This window comes from Marmota flaviventris, chromosome 4, assembly GCF_047511675.1.
Source record: "Marmota flaviventris isolate mMarFla1 chromosome 4, mMarFla1.hap1, whole genome shotgun sequence".
In the NCBI taxonomy this organism is placed as follows: Eukaryota; Metazoa; Chordata; class Mammalia; order Rodentia; family Sciuridae; genus Marmota; species Marmota flaviventris.
In genome coordinates, this window is record NC_092501.1 from 60532497 (window position 1) to 60558135 (window position 25639).

Sequence of the window (25639 nt, forward strand, 5' to 3'; positions counted from 1 at the left end):
TAAGAAGATCTGGATTACTCATTCTCCTCCACTCTAAAGTAGATAGCAGGAGAGAACCCTGAGATTCAGATAGTAACCTATGAATTTAATGACATTATCTCATCCAATACCTATAAATAAAGATTCCCTGAGTTAACTATTCTTAGACCCATTTCAAAGATGACAAAACTGAAGTAGAACCAGAAACCAGCTTGGTAATATCCTCTTCTTTCTGGAAAATTGGTCATTTAAGCCTTTTCTATAGTCATCTCCCACCCTGCTCCCATCCTGGGATGACTAAAGATTTCTCCATTTCTAGCCAATTCCACGGGATGCGTGGCATTTAAAGTCACTTCACAGTAAAAGCGGGTTTTAATTCTTATAGTGCTTTTGCCCCCAAAAGTAAGACTACAGATCTTGCTATTTACGTGCTAGTTAAAAATGTGAAGAATTTTCTGTTGACTGAGCAGTGAAGATAACGTCTCAAGTACATGCTAAGATTTAATTTGACTCCCTTAACACGATGGAATGGATTTGCCACGGAGGCTCCTTAGTGTATTGGATTCCCATTTCCCAAGCCGCCTTTCCTCTTCCAACCTTTTCCATCCCTCATCCCCCCTCAATGGAGTGAAGCTGGTGGCTCAATGAATTTTGGAAACCTAACTTGGCACAATTAGAGGGAGTAAGCAAGCAGAAGACTGCTCTGAGGCACGATTTGTCAGAGGTAATGTGACTATCCTTCATGGTACAGCCAACGGCATTTGGTATCAAACAAGTAATTCAAGAATCCTAAATATTTTATGTTCCTAAATACATTTTTAATACACACTAATCTAAAACATGTTAGGTTGCAGCCTGCTTCCCTGACCAGGAGACCATTTCCAAAGAAAGTCCCAGAAATATCCTTTTGTTAATTCCCAGTTCCACTTCTTTCCTCTTCGACTTATCATGCCTAGACCATTTTTGTCCTCCCTAAACTTAAAAGACAATTTACACAGAGAGCAAGAAATTGCATCCTAGTGTCCTAGATGTTTCCTCTTTAAGCAGCAAGCATTTTATAATGTACAGAAGATGCCTTAAGTTGGTGGTTAGGCTTTCCCACATTTCCTTTGGCCAAATTAATAGGGTGTTAACTCCACAGTCTATTTTTTAACCACTTTCAGGTTGCCATAATGAAAACTAGCTTGGCACCCAAATACTTAGCTCTGGCCATTAAAACATTAACAAAAGAAGATAAATGAGCCCAATTCCAACGTTAAAGCTCAGTTGAATTACCTAGAAAAACACTCTATTAAAGACAATAAAAATAAAACCCAAATCCAACCACCACCCAATCTAGCTCTTCTATCGTACTGAAGGACTCCAAACCATTACTTTTTTACATCTCCTGTTTTTTTTTTAAACCCAGTTTTGAAAGCACATGACCCTCCATTCAGGTATGCTGTTCTGCAAGGCCTATAGGCCATAAAGATTCTCAAAGGAAGAAAGAAAAACCCTTTGCCCTGTTGGTATATGAAAATCACAGTGGAGGCTGTCTGCATTATTAAAACTTATTCGTCATCTGGCATGGAGTCTGGATATCCCATTGCCATTAATGAGAATAGTCTTCACAGAGAATCACCAACAGCTTTGTGCCCATTTAGAACACTACAATGTAGAAACCAAGTCAATCTTCCTGTTTTGTGTAGCCTCTGTTTAAACGTAAACATATTATTCAGACATGCTCCCTCTTGTCACACATTTTTTGCTCAGCACAGTTCACATTATTATCCTCACATGTACAACAGCAGTAGAATAATTTGAGACCCACAGCTTTATTTAATAATGTAATTATCCTACATTGGATTACTTCAAGGGGCTTTGTATTTCTAAGTTCTAGTTTTTCCTATAGTAGTGATATGTTCTGCCACAGTAAATGACTCAGGCTTCAATCAAAAGCCCTAAATTCAGTTTGGAAAAATATTGAGTGTTTTTAAATTAGCCAAGATGAACACAAGAGCCAATTTGCAACCACATTGGGGACCTTTCTACTCCTGTTCAAAGAGTGTGGCATAGAGGCCAACACTGAGGACAGATTAAACAACTACAGCCAACTGATTCTAACTCTTTGGAAGGAGGTTTCCTCAAAGTAAAATTCCTAGAGTTGGGACTGAAAACTTGGATGTTTCCCATGTCCCATATACAATGCTCTGTACATTCCAAGGGGAGCTTGGGAACAAATGAATGCATGCAGGTATGCTACCAGGCATTCTGAAAAAAAAAAAAAAAAGCCACAGAAGGGAATCCAGAAGTTGCCATTCCTCCACCTTTAAGGAAGCATTCACAAGTTGAACTTTGTCTAATGTTGTCAGAAGAGATTTTGCGCTAGCTTTTTCCCAACTCCATTCAATCTGATCCAATTAACTTATGTGGACTCTGCTTTGTGCCAGGCACTGGGCCATACATCCAACCAATGAGAGATAAAGATGAATAAGAGATGAGTCTCATCCTTCAGAAGCACAGAGTGCCCAGGACCTCTTACTCCTCACCTAGATAGTGAATGTTATTGTTTTTCTTGTCCTGTGTCAGAAGGTTCCTTCACTCTTCCATCCTCACTTTTCTGAGTATCTACCTGAGCTCTGCCAGGTAAGGGGAAGGGCTTGGGAATACGGTTTTGATTAATGGAATATGGGTCTGGGGATGGACAGTAAACAGTAAGCTGTCAGCTGAATGTGATTTATATAAAGAGAAATGGCCACACATGATTTTATGTATCCAGTAAATACTGAGTACCAACTGTTTGCTAGGCATTGGGGTTACAACCAGGAATAAAAGAGATGAAATTCCCTGCCCCTTCTGGAACTTACAGTCATGTGCATATGTAGGTAAAAGGAGTGGGGCAGAAAAGCCAGAGAGTAAACAAAATCTGAAACAAAACTGTTAAGAGAACAATAATGGGAGGCAAGGGACAGAACCAGAAATGTTTTAAGTTGAGTGGTCAGGGAAGGTTTGGGAAGGTCTCTGCAGAGGGAACAAAATACACAAAGACATGTGGTGCATTGCCAAATTCAAGGAAAAAAAAAAAAAGAAAAAAACCACACAACATGCCCCATGCATGTTTTATAGTTGTGGCATCTCCTCAGTAAATGCAGGCCCCTTTTTATTGAATTCTCACTAGGTTTAGCATGGACACTACTCCTGAATCAATTTCCATTATTAAAAATCCACCAGAATCTATCTAGTTTCATCTTTTCCTCATACCTTCAATGCCTACATATGTATGTTTTGAGCACTATGTTGAAAACCAAGATACACCCTTCCTAGAAGAGAAATAGAGCAGTTTTCCTGTAAACAACTAATTTTCACAGAATTTAAAAGATGGCAGGTCAGCTGCTCTCTTGACATATGCACAAGATTGAAGGGCAGCTAGGAGATATCTCTTCTGTAGACATACTCATTAGAAACACAAAGTGAAATAGTAATTCCTCTCATCTGGAATTTTAGGTTTTCTTTAAAAACCAATTTGATTTAATGCCCCACCTCAACTACCGTGCATGAAACATTCCTAATTTCTTATGCATTAAGAAGCCTGTCTGTATGAGCAACAGGCTCCTCCTTCCCCTTCTCTCTGCAGATTTATCATCATACCAGACACAATGCCTTTTCCAGAAAAACTCTCCAAATTCATTGATCAAGACATTAGGTTTAAAAAAGACTCAATATGGCTTGTTGACATGCTGTAAGACTAACAAATCCTTAAAAGATTAAAGCAATCTGCTGTCTACTGTGCATGTCATCTATAATTATATGCCCAGAAGAGGGAGGAGGTGTTTGGGAGGCACTGCCCAAGGAGACTGCATAATAACAATAAAAGGAGAGAGAAAAGAGCAAGATGGAGTAAGAATATCTTTCAACCCTCATTAGATTAAGTGTCCACTGAAGTGATTAGTTCTGTTGCTGATCACTGTAGGGGGCCTCTAAGATGGCCCCCAAAGATCCCTACCTTCCTGTATTCGCACTTTTATGTGATCTCCCACTCTTGAGTATGTGCCTAGATATGATGTCTCACTTCTAACAAACAGAATTAGGCAAAGTGATGGAATACCTCTGAGACTGGGTTACAAAAGGACTGTGGCTTTAATCATGTCAGCTGCCACTCATGAGCTGTCCCATGAAGGTGCCCATGTGGCCTGGCAAGGAACTGAGGGAGGCCAGGACAACAGCATAAAAGACCTGACATCTCTGATTGGCAAGCAGGTAGGCTTGGAAGTAGATTTTGCCCCAACAGAGATTTGCAATGACAATGTCCCAGGCTGACACCTGAATTCACAGCTTTAAGAGCCCTCAGACAGAAGAACCCAGTTAAGCCACACTCAGACCCTTGACCCTTAGAAACTGTGAGGAATAAGATGCCAAATTTGAAACAATTTGTCATGTGACAATAGATAACAAATGTACCGGACACATTGTACACTGTTCTGTGACAATGAAACAAAGTTTGCAAAATAAAGGTGCTAAACATCAGTTTTTCAATTACACTGGGGAAATAGATTATGTTCTGCTTAGAGAATGACAAGCCAATGAAAAAATGCTTCATGCACCCGTCTAGATCTTGAATTGCCTGTACAAGAAAGTTTTTATTTTGGGGATATCTACAGGCATTTCCAAGAACTACCTAAGAATGTGAGCACACTTTTCAGGATGGAAGGAGCCAAGTAAAATTTAATTTTGCCTAACTTGCATTAACTTGTATTTTATTTCCTCTAAAATACTAGAGAGAAAGAGGCTAATCTTACTTTTCTCTTTATCCACCCCATAGTACCCTGGTACATATCAAAAAATATTGAATTTAAATGAATGAAAGGTTATAGTCAAGAGGCCTATATTTTAAAATAGAAATATTTTTAAAAATAGTTTTTAGTTTTTATAGTTGGACACAATACTTTTATTTTATTTATTTATTTTTATGTGGTGCTAAGGATCGAATGCAGTGCCACCCATGTGCCAGGCAAGCGCTTTACCACTGAGCCACAACCCCAGCCCCTAAAAATAGAAATATTAAGCTTTTCAAGAGCAGTATTATTTTATGCTCTTAGCTACAAAAGAAAAACTCCAAGCCTCATCTCTCTTTTTACTCTTCCTACCCTTTCAAAATTCATCTTTTAAGGACCCTTGGCACAGCTGACCAGCTAGAATTGTGTTGCATATAAGCACAAGCCTGTGTATACACAACTCTATAACACTTGGTACCAAAACTGAGGTGAGGTTTTTCTGTGCTAAGAAGAGGCACAAAAGAGCCTTTAAAAATGAAGTGAAAAAAAAAATTAAGGCAACTGAGATATCTCAATATTCTGACATGCTGAGAATATTTTCACTCCACTGCTTCGAGGGGTCATTTAAGGAATTCTGGGTGTCAGGAGTGATTTGAACACCTGCTTGGCTGTCTATTGAATTACTGATCTACTAACATCAAAAATGTGGAGTGAGAAATAGGACCTACACTGTAAAGACAAAAAAAGAAAAAAAAAAGAGCAGAGTCTGTTGATAATTTTAAAAGACACTACCATTTATGTGACTCATAGAATTTGCATCAGAAAAACATCTTTAGTCTTTTTACCAGAACCTTCTTTTTTGCCTTCCCAGATAGGCAAGGATGCATATTTTACAACAACTCAATGCATTGTTTCTGGATACATATTCCACCCCTTGGAGCACAAAACACAATCAGACTATTATGGAGAATATTCACAAGAATGGAACCGATTACTTCACTTAGGACATAGAAAATTCAATTATTTTCTGTATTTATAACCCATGTATTTTGGAATAATTCACTGAGGAGATTGAGTACTGCAGCAGTGTTTTCATCTGAATTCTAGTAATCTGATACACACTGTGGGATTAACCCAAAGCAAAAGGATTTTAATGGCCCAGCAGGCAGTCTCTATTTTGAAGATCCTTCTTCTAGGATCCCTCAACCATTTTGGCAGGGACCCTTCCCTTTACATCCTTTTGCTGATGCTTTTGGCATCTTTAAGAGTTGGACTGGAATATACCCCCTACCACCACCACCAAAAGAGAAGGGGAGGAGGAGGGGGTGGAGAAGGTGACAGCAAGGGGAGGAAATAAATTTTCAAATTAGTGTTTTGTTTTTTTTTTAAGAATGAGAAATTGGAGAGATCTTTATAAATGAAGCAAAAATGGGTGTATTTAAAATAAATTTCATGTTTTGCACATTCAGCAGATCAGCACCAGATTTCCTGGTGGTTGCATCATGAAAGGGCAGGGGCTAGGAGACCTGGGAAGCACCAGGTTTGAACTTTGTTTGGCACACAGAGAGGGGACATCTGGAATTCAGGTTTTGTTTCTTGACTTCATTGTCCTCCCATCCCACTTTATTTTACTATGGCTGATAGAAGACATGCCCCCTAATGCTCCTTTAACACCTAAATGGAGCAGAAAAGAATGGGTTCGAGTAAGTTCCTTCCACTGTCACTGGAAAACCCCAAACATAAAAACTTTAATCTCACTCAAGAAAAGTTTCTGGGGATAGATGAAGAACCAGGAAGCTTAACACTATTTAAAAAGGTCGTTTTTTTTTTTTAGTTATTATTTTCCAAATAATAGTCCAATGACTCAGCCAATAAATTACTTATTAGAGACTATTAACATGTGGTCTAGCATCATGATAGACTTCAAAAGTTAGGACTTGGTCATTGACCAAGAAGAGCAAAGTGGATAACTAGCGTCTGCCAGAGGCCTGGGATAAGCCAGGTCATGGTTTGGTTCCCAACAGCTGAATATATCTCATTCAATATTTTTGGTCTAGCAACATTTACCCATTTCACAAATAAGAAACTAAGAAGCCAGAGAAACAAAACAGGTTAGCCAAAACGACACACAGCTACTAACTGGCAGAGTAAATATTCACACTTTGTTCTACCAGGCTTCAAGACAAAGGGTTCATAACCAGAATGAGAAAACACAGATGTGAATTTATTAATCAGCACTGTCTTCAGATTCAAGTCCAAATGACAGGAGGTCTGGCCTTAGTCTACCTTCTATCCCACTAAACCCATGCTCTCTTACCAAACTCAGCCTATTTCTACCCCTTTCTTTTATGTCCCTAGAGGACCACAGGTTGCTTCTGCTTTAATTTCAGAAAATGGGCCAAATGTGAGACAGTTTCAAAACTTTTAACAGTTCAGAGCTTTGCTCTGGAGATTGCAAGGTGGCAGGACGTGGGCCATATATGGACTGAAGACATTTTGCTTGGCCCACAGAGAGTGTTTTAAAAATCAGACTGAATGGCCAACTCAAGTTATACAAAAATCTAAACTTATGGCTTTTCTTGTAAAATGGAGAGATCTGACAATGTTGGAGCACATCCCCGCATGAAGTGATAGGCAGGGCCTGAAGGACAACATTTTAGAGACATGCTTCACATAAGGCATGCAGTCCCCAAGGCCCCCCTGACTCCACATCACATCCCAGATCTTCTCCCTACTCATTTTGCCTGCCAGGCCCAGTGGGCATCTTCATCTTCCACAGCTCCTTTTTCCCCTAGAGTCCCTGGAAGGCCTCCCAGAGGAAGTGGCTTCTGAATGGGCCCTTGAAAGGCAGACACTGCTGTGGTGTAGCTTCACCTCATGGAGTAATTCCCCAGGTAATCTGACCACCCGCTTTCTGATACTACCTGTTTCCTCCACTTGGATACAGGACAGCACAAGCCTTCTGCCATCTCCCTCATCTGTACAGCTTGGGTTCCCACTCGGTGTCTATCATTTACCTGATGAATAAAGTTGGAAACCTGAACAAGTTAGTCAACTGCTGAGATTACCCTTCTGCAACATGGAGATGACCCTTGAACCTACCTCATAGTATTATTGTCGTGAGGAGTAAATAAAAGTCACAAATAAAGCTGCTAGCGCCTAGTTTTACTACTAACTTTAATAAGATGATTTTAGACCAGGAGTCAGCAAACATTGTCTGTAAAGGGCCAGATAGTAAATATTATAGTCTCTATGCATCAGCCAGTCTCTGCACAACTACTCTGCCACTATTGTATGAAAGCTGCAGGAGACTTTTGTCAACAATTGGGTGTGGCTGGGTGCCAATAAAACTTTATTTACAAAAACAAGTAGCATCCCAGATTTGGTCTATGGGTCTAGGGGTTTCCCTTATTTTCTACCATATCCACAGAAAAAATAATATAAATTAGCTCTGAAGATGTTACGAAGGGGTCTGAATGATATCTGCAAAAATTGGTGTCTCCAGTGGGCCCTGGTGGGTATTTCTAAAGTGGTGACTGGATTCACGAGGCCAGGTGCAGCCCAGAAATCATCCTGCAGGGAGGATGCTCCCTCCACCATGTCTTGCCTAGAAATCTCTCCCCCATTTTCACCTCTGTAGACTTCAACTCAAATGGGATTTCTTCCAAAATGCCTCCTCAGACCTTCCTGACATGGTCAGGCACAACTGTCACAGGTTCCTAAATGTTTCTTCATCATTCTCATCACACCACAAAATCACTCCTTGGTTGATGATACTTTGATTAACCATATATGTGCTCCCCATGACTGTAACGTCCATGAGGACAGCTTCCCACCTCTGTCATTTCAGGACCCAGCGCTAGGCTACTCACAAAATGTTCTCCAAGGTACTGAGACAGACTTCTCTTCTGAGAAATATGTAGAGTCTAAGGAGCCCTTTAATTTGTATAACACAAATGCATGGTACTACTAATGACTTGTCTGTATTATCAGTCAACTGCCAAACTGACTGCAAGTTCCTAGAGGAATAGGTCAGTATATAATACAAGTCCCAAAGTCTAGAATTCTGAATATATTCTGAAGTTATAGGGAACTACAGAGAATCAGGGAGAACCCAGGTTTCAAATCTGGCTCTGAGTCTTTCCTATGTGGGACCTTAGGCAAGTGACTTAACTTCTCTTGGGCTGAGTTCCATCATCTGTAAGTGTGGAATGTCAAAATGCTACCAACCTTACAGGGAAATCTGTGAGAATTAAATGAGCTATTTTATTTAAGTTTGATTTATATATTAATACATATGCAATGCCTGACACATAATAATTAGCTAATAAATGGAACATGTTGTGACTTGGACTTCACTGAAAACACTGAGTGAAACTTTCACAGGTGGTTTTGGAATAGAGAAAGCTGGGCCATTTTCTCTGGCTTCTGAGTATACAGAGAAGAGAAGGGAAAGTATTCTAGAAGAAGGAAGCCTGAGAATGGTTCTGAGTTAGATGTACAGAGATGGCTTTCCCTCCATTTTGGAAAAACCAGTCAAGTTGCTTCTCTTACAATAGGAGAGTAAATAATCCCTATGAGAAGAGGACATCTTCACATATTAGCAAATTTGTTCACCATTACAACCCCAGCACAGAGAACTGACACCCAAACATTTCTGAATTAATGAAATCACCCACGAGTATCAGATGTTGGCAGGGATACCAATTCCATCTATCACTAAGATTCCTACCTTTTAGCAAAAATTTTTGTAAGCCAAAATAAATATCCCTCTCAGAGGGACTCGTGGCTTTGAAAGATTATGGAAATAAAAGTGAGGTCCAGCTTGGAATCTGAATATCAAACATGATTTCTGTTTTATCACTGGCCCTCTGCTAACTAAGTATCTCGTCCTTCCAGTAAAGTCTAAACTCTCCGTTAGTGATTTTATAAAACATGATGTCCTGATTGGACAACTTCCAATGGGGTAAGACAGGTGCAGGACTGACCTGCCCCAAATACCATTATGGAAACCACTTGTCTACTTCCTCAGAGCATCACTGCAAGACAGCAGCCCTTCCCCAAACCAGCAGACAAGACTGCCATTCTGGAAGGCACTGGGTTCTAGCTCTACTTGTCACTTACTAGTTCTGAGCCTGTGCCTAGGATTTTTATGAGTCTTGGATTATTCAACTATTAAAGAAAGGGAGCTGGACTCATTGTCTTCAATTTTGTACATCCTGTGACTCTGTTAAAATGTCCATGGCAAATTATTTATTCTTAAATAAAGAATTGGCAATTCTTCTTGATCATCTTTATCAACAATACCTAGGGACTTTGGGCTAGTCACAACCCAAAACACAAATGTCTACCAAGGGCAGAGGAAGAGGGACCATCTTTACCATTGGATAAGCCAACATTCTGGGCAGGACAGAAACATTATAGGCAACTTCTCTTCATGACCTTCATTGGACTGACCTTTGTTTCTTATTAGCAGCCTTTTTCCCCCCACAATACAAATTTCTAATTCCAACGTTGCCAATACTGCCAAAGTTGGGTAGACATACAAGGTGGAAAAATAAAACTAAACCTTTGCCTATCATTTAAAAAAAAACTTGGAGATAAGGCAATGAGTAAGAATGTCTTCATTATTTGATATAATATGTAGCTAATTTGCTTTATTTCCAAGGGTATTCTGAGCTGAATTCCCACTGCACAATAGCAAGCAAAGACTGTTCTGTCAAAACTGCTTCCATCTAATATTCCAGAGGGAACTTAGGTCAAGTCACTATATGGTAACTTGAACTATTATCTCTGAGGCAAGCAAGCTCTCCCTTGTAGGAGTAAAGAAGCCACACACACACACACAGACACACACCTATGTGTGTGTGTGTATATGTGTGTGTGTGTATGTGTACACACACACATACTTAATTTTTAATTTTTATTGCTTTTCAGCTTTGAGGTAAAATTGACAGAAATTATATATATTTAAGTTGCACAGTATGATGAATTGTTATTATGCATACACTGTGAAATGCTTACCACAATCAAGTTAACTAACATCCATCATCTTTCAGTTACCTTTTTTGGGGTGGTGAGAACACTTAAGATCTACTCTTTTAACGATTTTGAAATATACAAAATACAGTATTATAACTATAGTCAAATGAGATCCCCAGACTGAAAGTTTGCACCCTTTGACTAACATCTCCTATTTCCCCCACTCTATACAAACATATTTTTAAAAACATACTTCTCCCTTAAAAAGAATAGACAGAATTAGTAAGTTTAAATTATCTGCACTGAGTTCTTTGTCTCCAGTTATACTGTGTTCTTTTGTGCTGGTGAAACAACATGTACTTTAATTAGCAAATATCTGTAAATAATTTACTTGCTTTTCAAATATAACAGAACAATGGGGTCAGTTTTCATACATTTACCAAGCATGTATCCTGGATCTTAAGCCAGACTCTCTCATTGTTCAATAACTATATCAAGCTGTCACATTCTTGCTGCCCTTCTTGGTGGAGGGTTGGGGGGTATGGGACTGGAAACCCAAGTTCTAGTGACAACATCCGTTTTGTGAGACCCCCAAGGCAAGTACACAGGACTGCGCAGCCCAAGCTGAACAAACTCTCATAATCTCTAACCCTGGAACCTTCTTTAAGGAATAAGGAAGTGTGTCAAGGGTGAAGGCAGTGGAGAAATGGCTGCTAGACACAGGCACTCTTCTGACCCCTTGCTCCCCAACCCTGACACCTCAACGGCACAAGCCAAAAAACATAAGATGCAATGTCTGAGGGCAATGAATCACAGAACCTCATCTAGGCTCTGCAGGGTTAAAACTGGGCGCGCGCATGCAGTGCAAAGAAAGATGTTAAATCAAATGAGAATGACTGCTCCAGGACTGGAGGCACTATTATTTTGAATAAGATTGAAAAGGCCAGAAAAAGCAATTCAAAAACATTTCAATTATGTATTTCCCAGAACTACATCTTTGAGCAACTAATGCAAATGTTACCACCACAATAAAACTTCTTCCCACATAAAAGCATATAAAACAGGTTGAACAGCATATACTTTATATATCATATGCATATTTTTGACTATTAATAAAAAATTCAAAATCTATGTATGCTTTACTCTCCTAAGCAATACAGTAATTATGATTAAGGGACAAGCAGCACAAAAAGAGCCAATTTATCTTACTCGTGCTCAGGAATACTATTGTGTAACTAAGCAACTAAAGACAAAATATGGTCTAATTAATTCACTCCTATGCTTATTTAAAAGACACAATTAGAACATTTTTATTTTCCAGCTTGCACAGTAGCTCAACATGCTTGAGGGTGTAGAAAGCAAAGCCTATTATTCTCAAAGACAAGAGTTTAATGTTTAGTGCCACTGATCAGGCCTGGAACTCAACTGTGGGGAGAAGGAGGTGTTTCATAGCCCGGATGTTCAGGGCATCATGAAAAAGGAAGAGGGGGGATGTTTACGGGGTCCCTAGATGGACTAACAATATATGGCCTCTACTGCTGCTTTTCTTACTAGGGCACAAGGACGGAGATGGGACCATGAACTTGATGGTCATGTGTACAAGGACACATGCCACTGTGTCTACACACAGCCATAAAGATCCTAGAGAAAATTCACATAATGAAACCACCCGTCCTAGTCTGTGTGATAAATGTCAAATATCCATCTTTCATGCTGCTAACAGTGCATCTGATTTTAAAAGCAGAATTAATTTACGCAAGTATGTGCTGGAGACTGATGCCATTAGCATGATTCTAAAGCACCCTTTCAATAATCATCATCATCTGCAGGTTGCGAATGTGTTGTCAATACTGATGCTCATAGTCCGGGAAGTGAGTGACATTCTCTTGGGGACCAAGGTCTGGGTTCTAATCTCCAGCAAGACAGTAAGGCTCACAAGGTGGCCAGAAAAACCATCTTCCTGCAAGGGCACTTTCTCTTCAAGAAACTCGGGAATCCATGACCGCAATTCTGAGAGGCAAATGAATCCTTAAGCCAACAATCGATAAATTTATTTTAAATTTCTTTAAAAGCCAAGCCAACAAGTAATCACTAGCTACAAAATTATTCTGAGTAAAAGATGGCAAATATCCAACCATGCTGGCTATAAAAAATGACAAGTGAATGCATTTGATTTGAGCAATTATATTCTGGATATTGGTTAAAACTAGACTTTGATAAATGATCTTGAGTCATTTCTATCATATATCTCTAGGTGCCACTAGGAACAATAGTATGCTTTATTAATAATTAATAACAAAGTATTTACATGTGTGGACTCTGGTACTTCATAAAAATAACATATCCTCAGAATGTGCCTGACAGTCTAAATGTCAAGAGAGGTTTTAATTGCTTACAATTTTGAGTCTCTTAAATATATGGCCTAGTTAAGACCATCAACTTGAAAAACACACATTGGCTCCTGTGAACTGCTAACCAACCCCAGGTGAGGAGCAATTCTTCTTTCTAGAAGTCTAGGTTTCACCCATTGCCACCTCAAAGCCCTGAATATTAATGAGCTGATTGCAGAAGATTGGAAAAGTACCCAAAGAGATAAAGAAGCTAGCCCCAGCCTCATCATTCAGTCCTAAACATATGCTCATTTATTTGGAGAATGCTTTCCCACAAAAAAGAAAAAAAAATCACATTTTTTTTCACACCCTCTGGTATAAAACGATTATGTGGAGTTTTTAAAAGGGAAAGAAAAAGTGTAAGATGGGGTGGAGGAGCTGGTCCACATATGACTGACTGATCATGGCCCTCTGATGGAAAGAAATTTGGCCGAGTTTAAAGAAGGCAGACTGTGGGTAAAAAGGCATTTGAATATTATGACATTCAGTTATTTGGTACCTACTGAATAGCAATGAATATTGGGAGTGGAGTGGGACTGGGGACTGACCCAGAGGTGAACAGAACAAGACAAAGGGAAAGAACTCAGATAACTATAAGACAGGAGGTATTAAGCACATGACAAGTGAAAACCAAACACTGGATCATAGGCTCTCTCAGATCAGTCCTTGCTCAGAGCAAGGATTATGGTCTATCATGGCCATGCTATATCCCCAGGACCTACAGCAGGCTCCGGCACACAGTAGGTGCTCTATAAATGTGTGTCTAGTGAATGAGAATTCAGAGTTGAAGACAGTACTTCTAGTTTCCAGAAAGATCATGAAAATTTACAAATAGTGATCTTAATCTCAGTTTTAAGGGATACAGATGGAAAGCCTGTTGGCTTTTCCAGGACTGGTGTCTGGCTATAGGGCTAGTTTGTGAGCTCCTTGAGAACAGGGGCCTTCTACTTCATCTCTACAGTCAAGTGTTCAGCACACAGTAGGTCTTTAATCAATATCTGAGGAATTAGGTAGATTTTCCCCCAGAAACATGCTGCCCATGAGCCTTCCTCTGACCTATGTCACATGTACTGAAAGCAACATTTACTCCTGTGTTACACTGCATCTATAGCATGTGCTGATCTTATCTATTTAAGACTGATAAACATCTTTAGAAAAGGCCCAAATCACCAACTGTTTTACCTCCATGCCTTCACCTGGCAGAGTGCTGAGCACATGATTAACACTCAACAGGTAGTTTTCTTTTTTCAGAGAGTGTTTATTTTTTCCTTTTTTTATTGGTGCATTATAATTACAATTATATATTAATAGTGGGATTTGTTGTTATGTATTTGTACAATAACAGTATAATTTGATCAGTTTCATTGTGGGCAATGAAATATTGGCTGGAGTTTGGATCTTAGTGATACAAAATATAGTTTAATAGTTTACTCATTCTTAAATTTTTAACATGCTTGACTCAATGATGAGATGGAGGTTTGCATGTTTAAATGTTATTTTGATGAAATATTAATGTTAAATTATTTCTTATGCTACTGGATTTGCTCCAAAACAAAGTGAGATATAGCTCAGTTGTAAAGCACAAACTTAACATATATAAGACCCTGGATTAAATCTAAAGCACAAAAGGGGGGGGGGTTGGGGGAGGAGGGAAGGAGAAGAAGAAAGAAAAGAGAAAAAAAGAAATGAGTACGTTATCAGGTACCTTCTTTCATATCAACCCTACAGGCCAGGGATCAGCAAACTTTTTCCATAAAGGACCAAGCCAGATAGTAAATATTTCCATTTTGTTGGCCATATGGTAACCATCAAAACTACTCAATTCTGCTGTTGTAGCCGAAGAGCTATAAACAATACATAAACAAATGAGTGTGGCTACATTCCAATAAAACTTTATTTACAAAAACAGGCAGTGGGCCAGATTGGGTCTTCAGACCTTAGTTGGCTGACCCTCAGTACAGTCCAGTAAATTCTCTCCATCTAATTCTTTAGTTCTAATCTCAGTTGGACAGGGCCTGCCAGGTAGAGAGTAAAGATGTTCCCTCGAAGTTTAAATGATTACTACAAATAAATAATAATGACTATATCTACAACTATCACTTGTTGTACTCTTATAGGAACTATGCTAGATTCCAGGCCCTTTTCATTATTATCTCTAACTCTCCAAAGCAGAGTAGAGATCATTAAGTCCATTGTACAGATAAAGAAACTGAGGCTCAGAAAAGTTAAAAACATTGTCCAAGGCCAGTGACATCAGGAATATCAGAATCTCTAAAAAATCAGTTTATACATTCAGACCAAAGCTTAGGGACTATCCAAAAAGATCAAGACCAAGCCATCACTTTCTGGATTCCAAAATGTGTCTGCCTAACCCCATACATGATCAAATTATGCAATCTTTTAAAAACATCTTGCCAATCCAGTTGACAGCATACTTCAATAGCAAAATGTAAATCCTTCAGAAGCCTTTTATTTTGAGGATACAACTAAATGCAATAAACAGATAAAGCCTGAGCTGAAGGGACATGTTCTAGCAAACATGGATGGTTACATGTTCTAGCAAACTAACCCAGGTACCAACCCCTCATACAGAAAAGATTTTTTTCAGTAAGATCCACTTTAGTCATCTCAAACTTCCATGAGAACAAAAATACTAATATTAATGGCAATGATAGCAGTCAATCATTATCAAAGTATCTACCATGGGTCAACTTTAATTGTACACACTTTACATGTATTAACTCATTTAATCCTTTAAATATTCCTAAGAAATAAGTACTGTATTTCCATTTTACAGATGGAAAAACTAAGGCACAGAGAGTTCAGAACTTGCCTAAGATAATACAGCTAAGAGGAGCTGTTTAAGATGTTTAAAAGTTTGAATTTGAACCTAACTTCAAAGATTTTAATTGAATTAATTGCAATAGGGGCCCCAGAATATGTACTTTTGACATTTTTTAATTGGATGATGAGTCTTATGACAGCTAAATAGTGTTACAAATCCTGAATGCATGTTGGAATCCAAAACACCCAGGTCTGCTTGATCTTAACTGTCTGACATCAAGACTTCAGGCATTCATATTCACTGTTGCAAGTGATTAGCAGACCTGCATGCAAAACTCATGCCATGGATGGTCAGGCTCAAATCCAAGCCTGCACATCACCTATTTTAAGAGGGTACATTGCCAATAGATTAAGCACTTGGCAATTTGAAAATGAATGTAATCAGAAGTTACCCAGTAACAGAACCAATTACCCGCCTACTTTGCCATTTTCCTCCTCTGAAGAGCTACTGGCTGAATGTGGCAATTGTGGGTAATTACTAAAGACACTTAACTCCTTGCACATGGCCCTGCTATTCACTTTCATGGTAATTTAAGACAGTATCATGATTAGGTCCAAGGACCTCCACAGACTCAAGTTATTATGCTTTGCTATTGTTTTTAAAGGCAAGAATATCTAGAACAAAGGCCACTATAATTAGAACTCCTTTCTATTTATGTAAGCACTTTTCAATATATAAAGCATTTCTACCCATATAATTCCTCTTGGTCCTCACAATAATCCACAGTCATCCTTACTATATGTTCCCATTTTGTAGCTGAAAAATAAAGGCTCAAAGTACTTATGATTATTCAAGGTCAAACAAATAGCAAGTTACAGAATCAAAGTGTTTCTTTTTGGAACACTTCCCCCCACCAGACCAGTTGCCAGCAATGGAAATGTATCAAGGCAGCAGTGTATATAAGCATGCAGATCATCACTATCATTATTAAATAAATAACCAATTTTTTTTTTTTTTTTTTTTTTTTTTTTGTGGTGCTGAGGATTGAACCCAGGGCCTTGTGCATGCGAGGCAAGCACCCTACCAACTGAGCTATGTCCCCAGCCCCTAAATAACCAATTATTAATGCTTATAATAATTATTAAAATATAACTGTTCCTGTTATAAAACGCTGGCTAGAATTACTAAACATTATAGAATAAGAATGGTTTTACTACCTAAATATCTGGTGACCTCTGGCAAAGTTAATTGAGTTGTCATAGTTCTAAAAGGTACGAGGAACTGCACACATAGGTTTCATTGGGGTAACGCAATCATAAAGTTGGGCTTGAGACTAGCAATCTTTGACAAACCATATAATCTTTCCAAGTTTAAGCCCCCATCTATAAAATGGGTATACAAAGTCCTGTCTTCCTCAGCCTCATACAATGATTGCAAGGATCAATGAGAAAATATTCCAAAAAAAGCCCTCTGCAAATCATAGCAAATCACACAGGGACGCTATTTCTAAACTTGCACAATGATCATTTTCCTGCTTTTAGAACTGACGTCTTTACATTTCAAGAAATCACATAAAGGCAGAATGATTCTCTTAAACCAAAAAAGCATGCTGAGTTCTGGACGTCCTTTTGAGATGGATGCTGATGTCAGCTCAATCAAGAAATTATTAACCTCCATTTGGTTACTTAAAATAAACTGTACTAGCTGATTAAATGTGCTGAACATTTTCTCCAAGTAAGAGTGCCTATCACCAAGAAACCTTTTTCTTTTAGTTACAGGCTGCAAATGGCAAATGCATCATTCAAAACTATTTAAAATCAATAATAAAAATCACTTCAATGTATATAAACAAGTAAATGGAGTAAGTGAAAACAAAGCAAATTTCTTAATGAGAGGGCCCTGTTGCCCCCTCTAGGTGCCAGCAGTAAATGCTGGTTTCTTTGACTCTCCTCCAGAGGAGACTGCTGCTGCTATTCTCCTAATGAATGACTAACTTAGGCCAGGGGGGAAATGACATCACCAGGGTGGAAAACCAATCTGCATTGGGAAACTTTCTACCTGCTTTACATTTGTCATAATTATTTTGCACAATGCAGTCGGCATTTGCATAATTTTGAGGCGTGTCATTATCTCAATTGAAAATTGTTTTAATATGGCTGAATAATTCACAATGACATCAGCCAAAGTCCTAATGAAATATACAAGTATAATCATACAGCTAATTACCAGCCGTGTTAGCATTAAAAAAACAAATCATGCATAATATTAGAGGATGTATATGCAGCTGAGAATTATAAATAGAGCCATCTCCCTCCACAAACCCCCTAGAGTTTACTTTTAAATGGTAAGATTAATTTTCTCAGGTATGGCTCATATAACAGAGACGAAATGCACATATCATTACAATGGTTCGCTTTCAATTCCCCATAATGAACAATTAAAAAGAAATCGTATATTTAAAAATATATCTATTCACCGACAAGAGTTCCAGCAGATGCACTCTGGCAAATGTGGCTTTTATTCTTAAATCAGAATTCGTATCTAATTATACCAACAGAAATTTAAAATGTACCAAGTGGGGTCAATTTGGGGTCTTTGAAAATATTCTAATTTCAAGCCCCCCCCCCTCAAAAAAAAAAAAAAAGAAAAAAAAGAGTGGCCACAAAATATCCCATAAAACACTGAATAATTTCCTCCTGGGTTTAGTCAGAAGTCTATTAGGCACCAGCTCTTTTCTGGATATTTAATCCTTCCCTTTTCCAGATCACAGGCCATGTTGAAGTAATAAATTTGAAAAGCAAATAATAAGAAATCAGGAGGGGGAGGGGGAGGGGGAGGAAGACAGCTGCGCAGCAAAGTTGGGTCGGGGGAGGGGCCGAGCGAGACCTTGGGAGGGGGAAAGAGCTCAACCTGTTGGTAGGTTGCAGGATTTTTCACAGTATTTCCAAACAACACCTTTGTAAAATTGCAGGCGGACGTAGGGAAATATGAACGTTAAAACCCAAAGCTGCGGGGGGAGGGCGGGGGAGGAGTGTATGCGGGGGAGGAGGGAGGGGCTTACTTCGGAAAAGCAGATTTGAGTGCAAACGTTTTGACTAACTCAAGTAATTAACCGACATAGACCACTGTTGGGTAATTCGATCCTGAGGAAAGGGAGTGAGCTGGCGATGCCAAAAGTACAATCAACTCTATCAAGATCAAGAAATTCTGGAAGGATTGGCATCTTGGAGACCCGGGATGAGTTAAACGGGGCATCATTCATTTAACAAAAAGATCCTTAGACCTACCTCGAAAGCTCCACAGCCTGGCACAGAGCTAGCTGCCCTCAAAAGTCTCAGTTTGATTGCCCTCCTCTCGCTTTGGCAACACAAAGCCTTGCCAAGTGGCCGGGCGCCCTCCCTCCCCGCCGCGCCGTCGGCACAGACTCCCCAAAATAGTTCCCCGGTAGGTACCACTGCGCTAAGGTCGGCCAGCTGACTAGGGGAGTCCGCAGAACTGCGGTCACACATAAATGACAGAGCCGAAGGGAGGCGGCCGCCCCGGCGCCCGGTGACTTCGGGCTCACCTCCGGCGTCCTCCCGGGAGCGCGGCGAGCGCCCCCGCGGCAGCCCAGAAACGTGCCGGGAAGGCTCGGTCCCTCCCTGGGAGCGCTGTCTGGGCACGGAGGGCGCTGGACCCGCAGGGCCAGTGGGCGAGTTCACACCCCTCTGCCCTCCCTCCTGTCCCCCGCCCGGTTCCACACACCCCCAAAGATCGCGCTGGAAGACGTCCACTTTGCGTGGAGTAATTGAAAACTAGAACATCAAATGGCTTGTCGGGGCGGGGGGGCGGCGGGGGGAGTGGGCGAGAGATAGTTGTTAATGCTTAACGTGTTTGTGCCGGTTACACGACCGCTTTGAAATCCGCCCGGGCAGATCTGCAAGTTATTTGAATGTATTATTCCAGTACCTGTCATTTATCACTTTATTCAACACGTCTTTGCCAACTCAATAGCTTTTGATCTCATTCTGCCTCCATTTCGTAATTTCCGCCCTCTTAAACATATCAAATACTTACTTAAAAAAAAAAAAAAACGTGAACAATATCGAAACCCACCGAAAGAAATCCACCCAGCCCCGACCAAGCTAGACACGAAGGTAAATTTTCAAAAGGCAAAAAATATAAAAAGCATGTGATGTTCAAGCGGCAGTTAGCAGAAGAGCGATCTCTCTCTCTCTCTCTCTCTCTCTCTCTCTCTCACACACACACACACACACACACACACACACACACATCTTTGAACAAAACCCTTCTCGAACAAGTTATTTGATCTTGACTAAAATCAGCAGTTGGATCCTCTTTGTAAAGCTGACAGCCAAACTCTGACAATGGCAAAATACTCGAGCCCCAGCTAGTGGCGCTACCCCTTTAAAAAAGGAGTGGATCCTGCTCGCCTGCAGAAGTGAATACAGTATTTTCAAGCTTGCCCTGTAATAAGCATTACTAGGGGAAAAAATAATAAAGAAAGAAGAGAGGGAGAGATAGGTTTACCACCTCGCCATGGTCGCTATTTCTGCCCTGGGGTGTGTCTTCTGGGAGGAAATAAAGTTTAGAGCTGGATAAAAGTTGCCGGCTGGTCCTTTCTTCCCACAACAGCTGGAGCTCCGCTATGCAAATCGGATCCTTTGGCGTACATCTTACAAAGAAAAAGTCGCCAAGGGACAAAATTCTTGGTTTGCCTTCAAGGTGGAATTGAAAAGCCTTGTAGAAAATGTAAGGTCCGTGCAAACCACACGGTGAGCCGACCCACTGCAGGGGGGAAAAAAGCACCAAATAAATAATGTAGCCATCAGAACACAAACATCTATTCCCAGACACATTTACACACAGACATCCCCACTCTTAATACAGACGAGCCCACAGATATAACGCTGGGTGGAAAAAAAATCATAGAGCCCACAAATTTTCTGCCTCCCTTAAAAAAAAAAAAAAAAACAACCCTCCGCCACCCCCCTCCCGCCCGCCACCCCTTCCCACCTCCCCATCTGAGGCGGTAAAATCACATTATGTATGTATGATCAGTGCAGGGATTTTTTTTTTTAAACAATAAAAATCATTTGGGGGGATGCAGAGGGTAAAAGTTTGGTGAAAAGTTTGTGGGGGGTGTGGGTGGGTGCAGAGGTGTGGGTGAGCTGGAGGGCTGGGGGGTGCCGGGGGGTACCGGGAGCGGAGGAGCGGAGGAGAGCAAAATACCTGGAGTGAGTTGGGCTCCATCTCGACGTTCTGAATTGATTGAACTCAACATTCTCTCCAAACTTGTTGGCGTGAATGGATTGCATCAGGTCCTGGCAGGGAAAAACATTCTCTGCCTTCAGCCGGCGTAATGTCTCAATATAAAATTGAGCTCTTGCCTCCCCTTGAGCACCAAAATAATTTAAAATATGTCCTAATATTTCTCTGACGACTCAATTTTCAGCTCCTGTCAAAACTATGTGGGTTTCCTTCCAAATATGGGTTGATCAAATTCATAATCGGGAGAAAGGCTCTGTCCGATCTCGGCGGGAAGCGAAGTGATCAAGGCAAAAAACCAGATGGGAAGATTTGTAAAAATAAAATCCACGCTTAAACTGTGTGAAGACGAGATCTTTCTCTTTCTAACCGTCACTGTCTAAGTGTATCGTCTGATAAAATTTTTGGAGGAGGTCAGGGCTCGAGAGCTCTGCTGTGTATCTGACAGGACCTGCTTGTATATGTCTAATATAAAGAACATTTCCTGCAGAGATTCCGGGGCGCTGCTCCTCTTTCTAATGCTCCTTAGCAGATTTGCTGTTATTAGACATGTAGATTTGTTTGATAGTTAAATTACGCTTCCTCACTGCCATGTTTTCGAGAACTAATCTGTTAAATTATCTTTTGATGCCTATTTACATGGAAGGGAAAAGTGGGTTATCGATTATATAAACATATAAATATTAATGCATTTGTTCGCTTCGCAAAAAAATACTCAGCCAAAAAAAAAAAAAACAGAAGAAGAACAGAAAGACAAGTGAGCAGTGCACACATATCTCGGGATTTTGCAAACAATATTGAACGGACAGCAACTGCATTTAGGGACTGGAACAATAAACGATGCATGATAAATCAATAAATGCAAGCAGTGAGTCTGCTCGGAATATGAATTCAGGCTCCCGGTTCTGCGTGTGCATTCTTTAATTTTGAAGTATATACACTAGTACGTGTTTACAATGCTGATGGACGCCAAGGGCGCTCTCAAATGATAATGTGTTTATATAACCCAGCGCTACAGGAATAATATACCGACTCCTACCCCACCCCCATCCCCTCCCCCGCCAAAAAAGGGAGGGGAGCTTCCTCAATAATAGTTTGAAACTGAAAAAATCCATTTGCAAACTAGTTAAATACAATCAGAAATTAAGCTGTTGAAAACCGGGGGCACGAACCGTAAGACAATAAAGGCTTTAAATGTGTATATTTATTGTTCTGGAGCCCTGGAGCATTGCGAGGTTTGCATGCAAGGCTATTATGCAAACACAGAGAAACTTAAGAGCGACAGAACAAGGAACAGGCAGAGACTGCAAAGCCCTCGCTCGCTCCGACCCAGCTGCCGGTCCTCCGCCAGGCTAGATTGCATTTTCGCAGTGTTGATGTAAAATGGTGTACTCGCTTCCCCCACGTTCCCCCACGTTCCCCCACCCCTTCTCCGCTCTCCTCCCACTCTTCCAGCACCACCCCCCCTCCGCGATTTTATTATATTGGCACCAATCTTCCCAAAGTGGGTCTGGCATGCTAAAAAAGTAAACATGTACTATATGGGGAATAAGGTCTGTATAGTATGACAGTTGAAACTTGATCTGTGATAAAATTACAGGATGTTGAAATTACTAGTAAGCTATTTTTAACGCTTTCGCAACGTTTCACCTCTAGTCACAGCTTCTAGTTGAAACAGGATTACTTTAATGAAAATTATATTCACATGGCTGAAGTTAATATACCCAGTAGAGCACAAATGCCTCATATTCAGTGACTTGAGGTGGAAAGACCCTCTGTGTGTATTTTATGCCTTTTCATAATGTCTGCGTCCTCTGCAGTAAGAATTAGGGCACTTAACATTATCTAAACCACATTTTTGATTCAGAACATGGGGAAGTAATAAAAGGCAAGATCTATCTCGTTTCTATACACACAGAGATAAACGAAAGAAAATGGCAGATCCTCCAATTACAATAAGTAATAAAAGCCCATGCCAAAGAGCCAGTATTCTGAAAGCTGTTGAAAACTATTTTAATAATTTAAAGTAATATCACAACTCTGCACCATGGAGGACGACAATGTAACAATTCAGTCTCCCATCTTTTGCATTAGCCAAATTATGACTTGCACATCACTCTTTAATTATCTCCCTTTAAATTCCATCTGATCTTCCTATTTTATAAACATGGGTTACAAAGAGAAATTACAGCTCTCTAGCCCTCTTTCTCTCCCTCTTTAACTTTATGATGCATACTGCAGACATTTGATTAGAATAACCCATTTTGTTCATTTTTAACCTATGAGTGGACATGACTGAAAGGCATTTTCCTTTTTATTTTTTTAAATACATGACATATGCCTCAGGCTTCTGTTAATCTCTGTCCTGTTAGCATAAATATATACATCCAGTTCAAGAAATCCTATATTAAAAAACTTGAGTTGCAGTATTTTGACAAGATCTTATTTGAGATCGACTCTGAGTCAGTTTCCTGTATGACCAATGCAGCAGCATTTATGCAGGAAACATCAACAGAATGCCTGAGGGTATCCCTCGATTGTATATTAGATCTCTCTCTTAAAAAATACACAGCTCTTTACAGCATCTAAGCAACTTCTGCTGTCACTAGTGCTGTAAGTCTTTAAGTGTCTGTAACCAACTTAGTCTAATTAGAAACCCTGTTTCCATATCTCTTCAAGGTAGGCAGTGAACTAGCTGCATGCTGCCTAATCTCTCTGATAAGGTTTCTGAGATGTTAACAATTGCAGGGACCTGGGTCTGAATGTTTTTGAATATCTGCATTCTTGTAATCAGAAGAATGCTAAATTTCAAAACTGAATCACAGGGTTATCTTTTCCCTGTTTTTTACAGCACCATAAGCACTACCATGAACATAAAAAATCTAATAAATCAAACCTGGTCCCAATACTGTGAATGGTTTTTAAAATTACAGATCACAATAGTGGTAACCCTCCCCCCCCCAAAAAAAAAAGCCTCCTCTATTTTACCTCTTCTTTAATGTGATGCTTGATAGGCACCTGTAAATTATCTGTGTAGCAAATATCCATACAAAGAAAGTTTCAATTAAGATAAGGAGATTGTATTGAAACAGTTCTTTGAAGTAATGTAGTTAATAGCCTGTTTGATTTCTGCTTGTGAGAGAGTAATAACGTGGATTCAAGGCTCCATCAATCACAGAGCAGATGTAAGACTTGAGACACCGACACCCAGGGGAATAGAGGCAAACTCCTGCAGTGCAGGGTCCCTGGGCTAATGTAAAGTAAATACTCATAAACAGATTGAATGTTGTAAGAAGACAATCCATTCAGGACAGTTATAATCATGAAAGCAACTGCTTTATTTATCTATAAAAAAAGCTTGTAGCTGGGACTTGCTGTGTATAAAAGAGGAGGTGGGGGGAAACAGTATATATTTTATACGACTCACTATTTCTGGGATTTTTCTTGTACTGAAACACAGGAGCCTATCTATACCCACACAACTATATTCCTACTGTCTTATTAGCCAGAAATTCAACTCTGTTTTAAGTTATCTGATATATTTAAAAGATAAAAAATTAAAAATCATTCTCAGCCCTCATGGGGGTGAGGGAGCAGGGACACATTATTCAGTGTCTGTGAATCGTTTCATAAAAGATCAGGAGGATTAAGTTAGTTCCAAAAACCAGCAGTGACATAATTAGGCAGCTTGGACTATAATAAACAGGATCATAAAAAAAAAAAAAGTACAGTTTGAAGAAAGAAGGCGACCATTTCGAAAATGCAAATCTCTCTGCGAACCCCTGGGCCTCCCCTCCCCCAAATTGCAAAAGACAACTGAAGCATTTTTGACCTTGGCTACAATAATACTTCATGTTTTAGCACTTTAGTCAGCATTTTATCTACTAATTGCTACACACTACCGCATGTGGCTCGAATCTGCCACTGCAGCTTTCTTTCATTGGTGAGCGAATTGCTTGATAAAGACTGGGAATTCAACCTGGCTGTTTCCTTTCTTGCTCCCCCTCCCCGCACCCTCCCCCCCCCCCTTTTTTTTTCTTTCCTCTTCCAGCTAGAAGCCGCTAATTTTTCCAGAAAACACCACGCGGATCAAAACAGGGACGTTGAATGGTTCCCTAATGTCCCTCCAACGAGCCACTTTTGATGATCCCTAGGCAAAAGGGAGGGCAGGGTGGGGGCAGCGGGAATGAGTGGGAAGAAATGGGAGACATGGACTGTTGAGGGACCTTATGCTAGGTGATTCTGAACACTGGTCCCTTAGGAGTTTCGTCGCTGGTTCAAATCTGAGGGTCTCCGGGCTGCATACCTGGGAACCTTGGGTTTTTCTGGGTCGCTTTCCCCTCTTCCTTGGTCAAGAAGTGGGGTTCGAGGGGATAGCCCTAGATTGTGCAGATTGTTGCGTGGATTAAACAGCGAGCACTGTCTGAGGGTCAGCCACCTGGTCCCATCCCCCTCTAAGCCTGGCGCCATCATAAGCAGTGGGG

At 40.1% G+C, this 25639-nt stretch overlaps 1 protein-coding gene across 1 annotated transcript in view; it reads right to left on the reverse strand.

Annotated features, from left to right (window-relative positions):
- Arid5b (AT-rich interaction domain 5B) overlaps positions 1–21163 on the reverse strand; it is a 179975-nt gene extending 158812 nt beyond the window's left edge. Inside the window, exons 1-2 of the mRNA XM_027931154.2 lie at positions 21120–21163; positions 20421–20675 (exon numbers count right to left, since the gene is read on the reverse strand). Coding sequence (XP_027786955.1) covers positions 20421–20675; positions 21120–21140 — 276 coding nt within the window. The 5' untranslated portion in view covers positions 21141–21163. The remainder of the gene's footprint in view (positions 1–20420; positions 20676–21119) is intronic.
- Positions 21164–25639: the final 4476 nt, after the last annotated feature.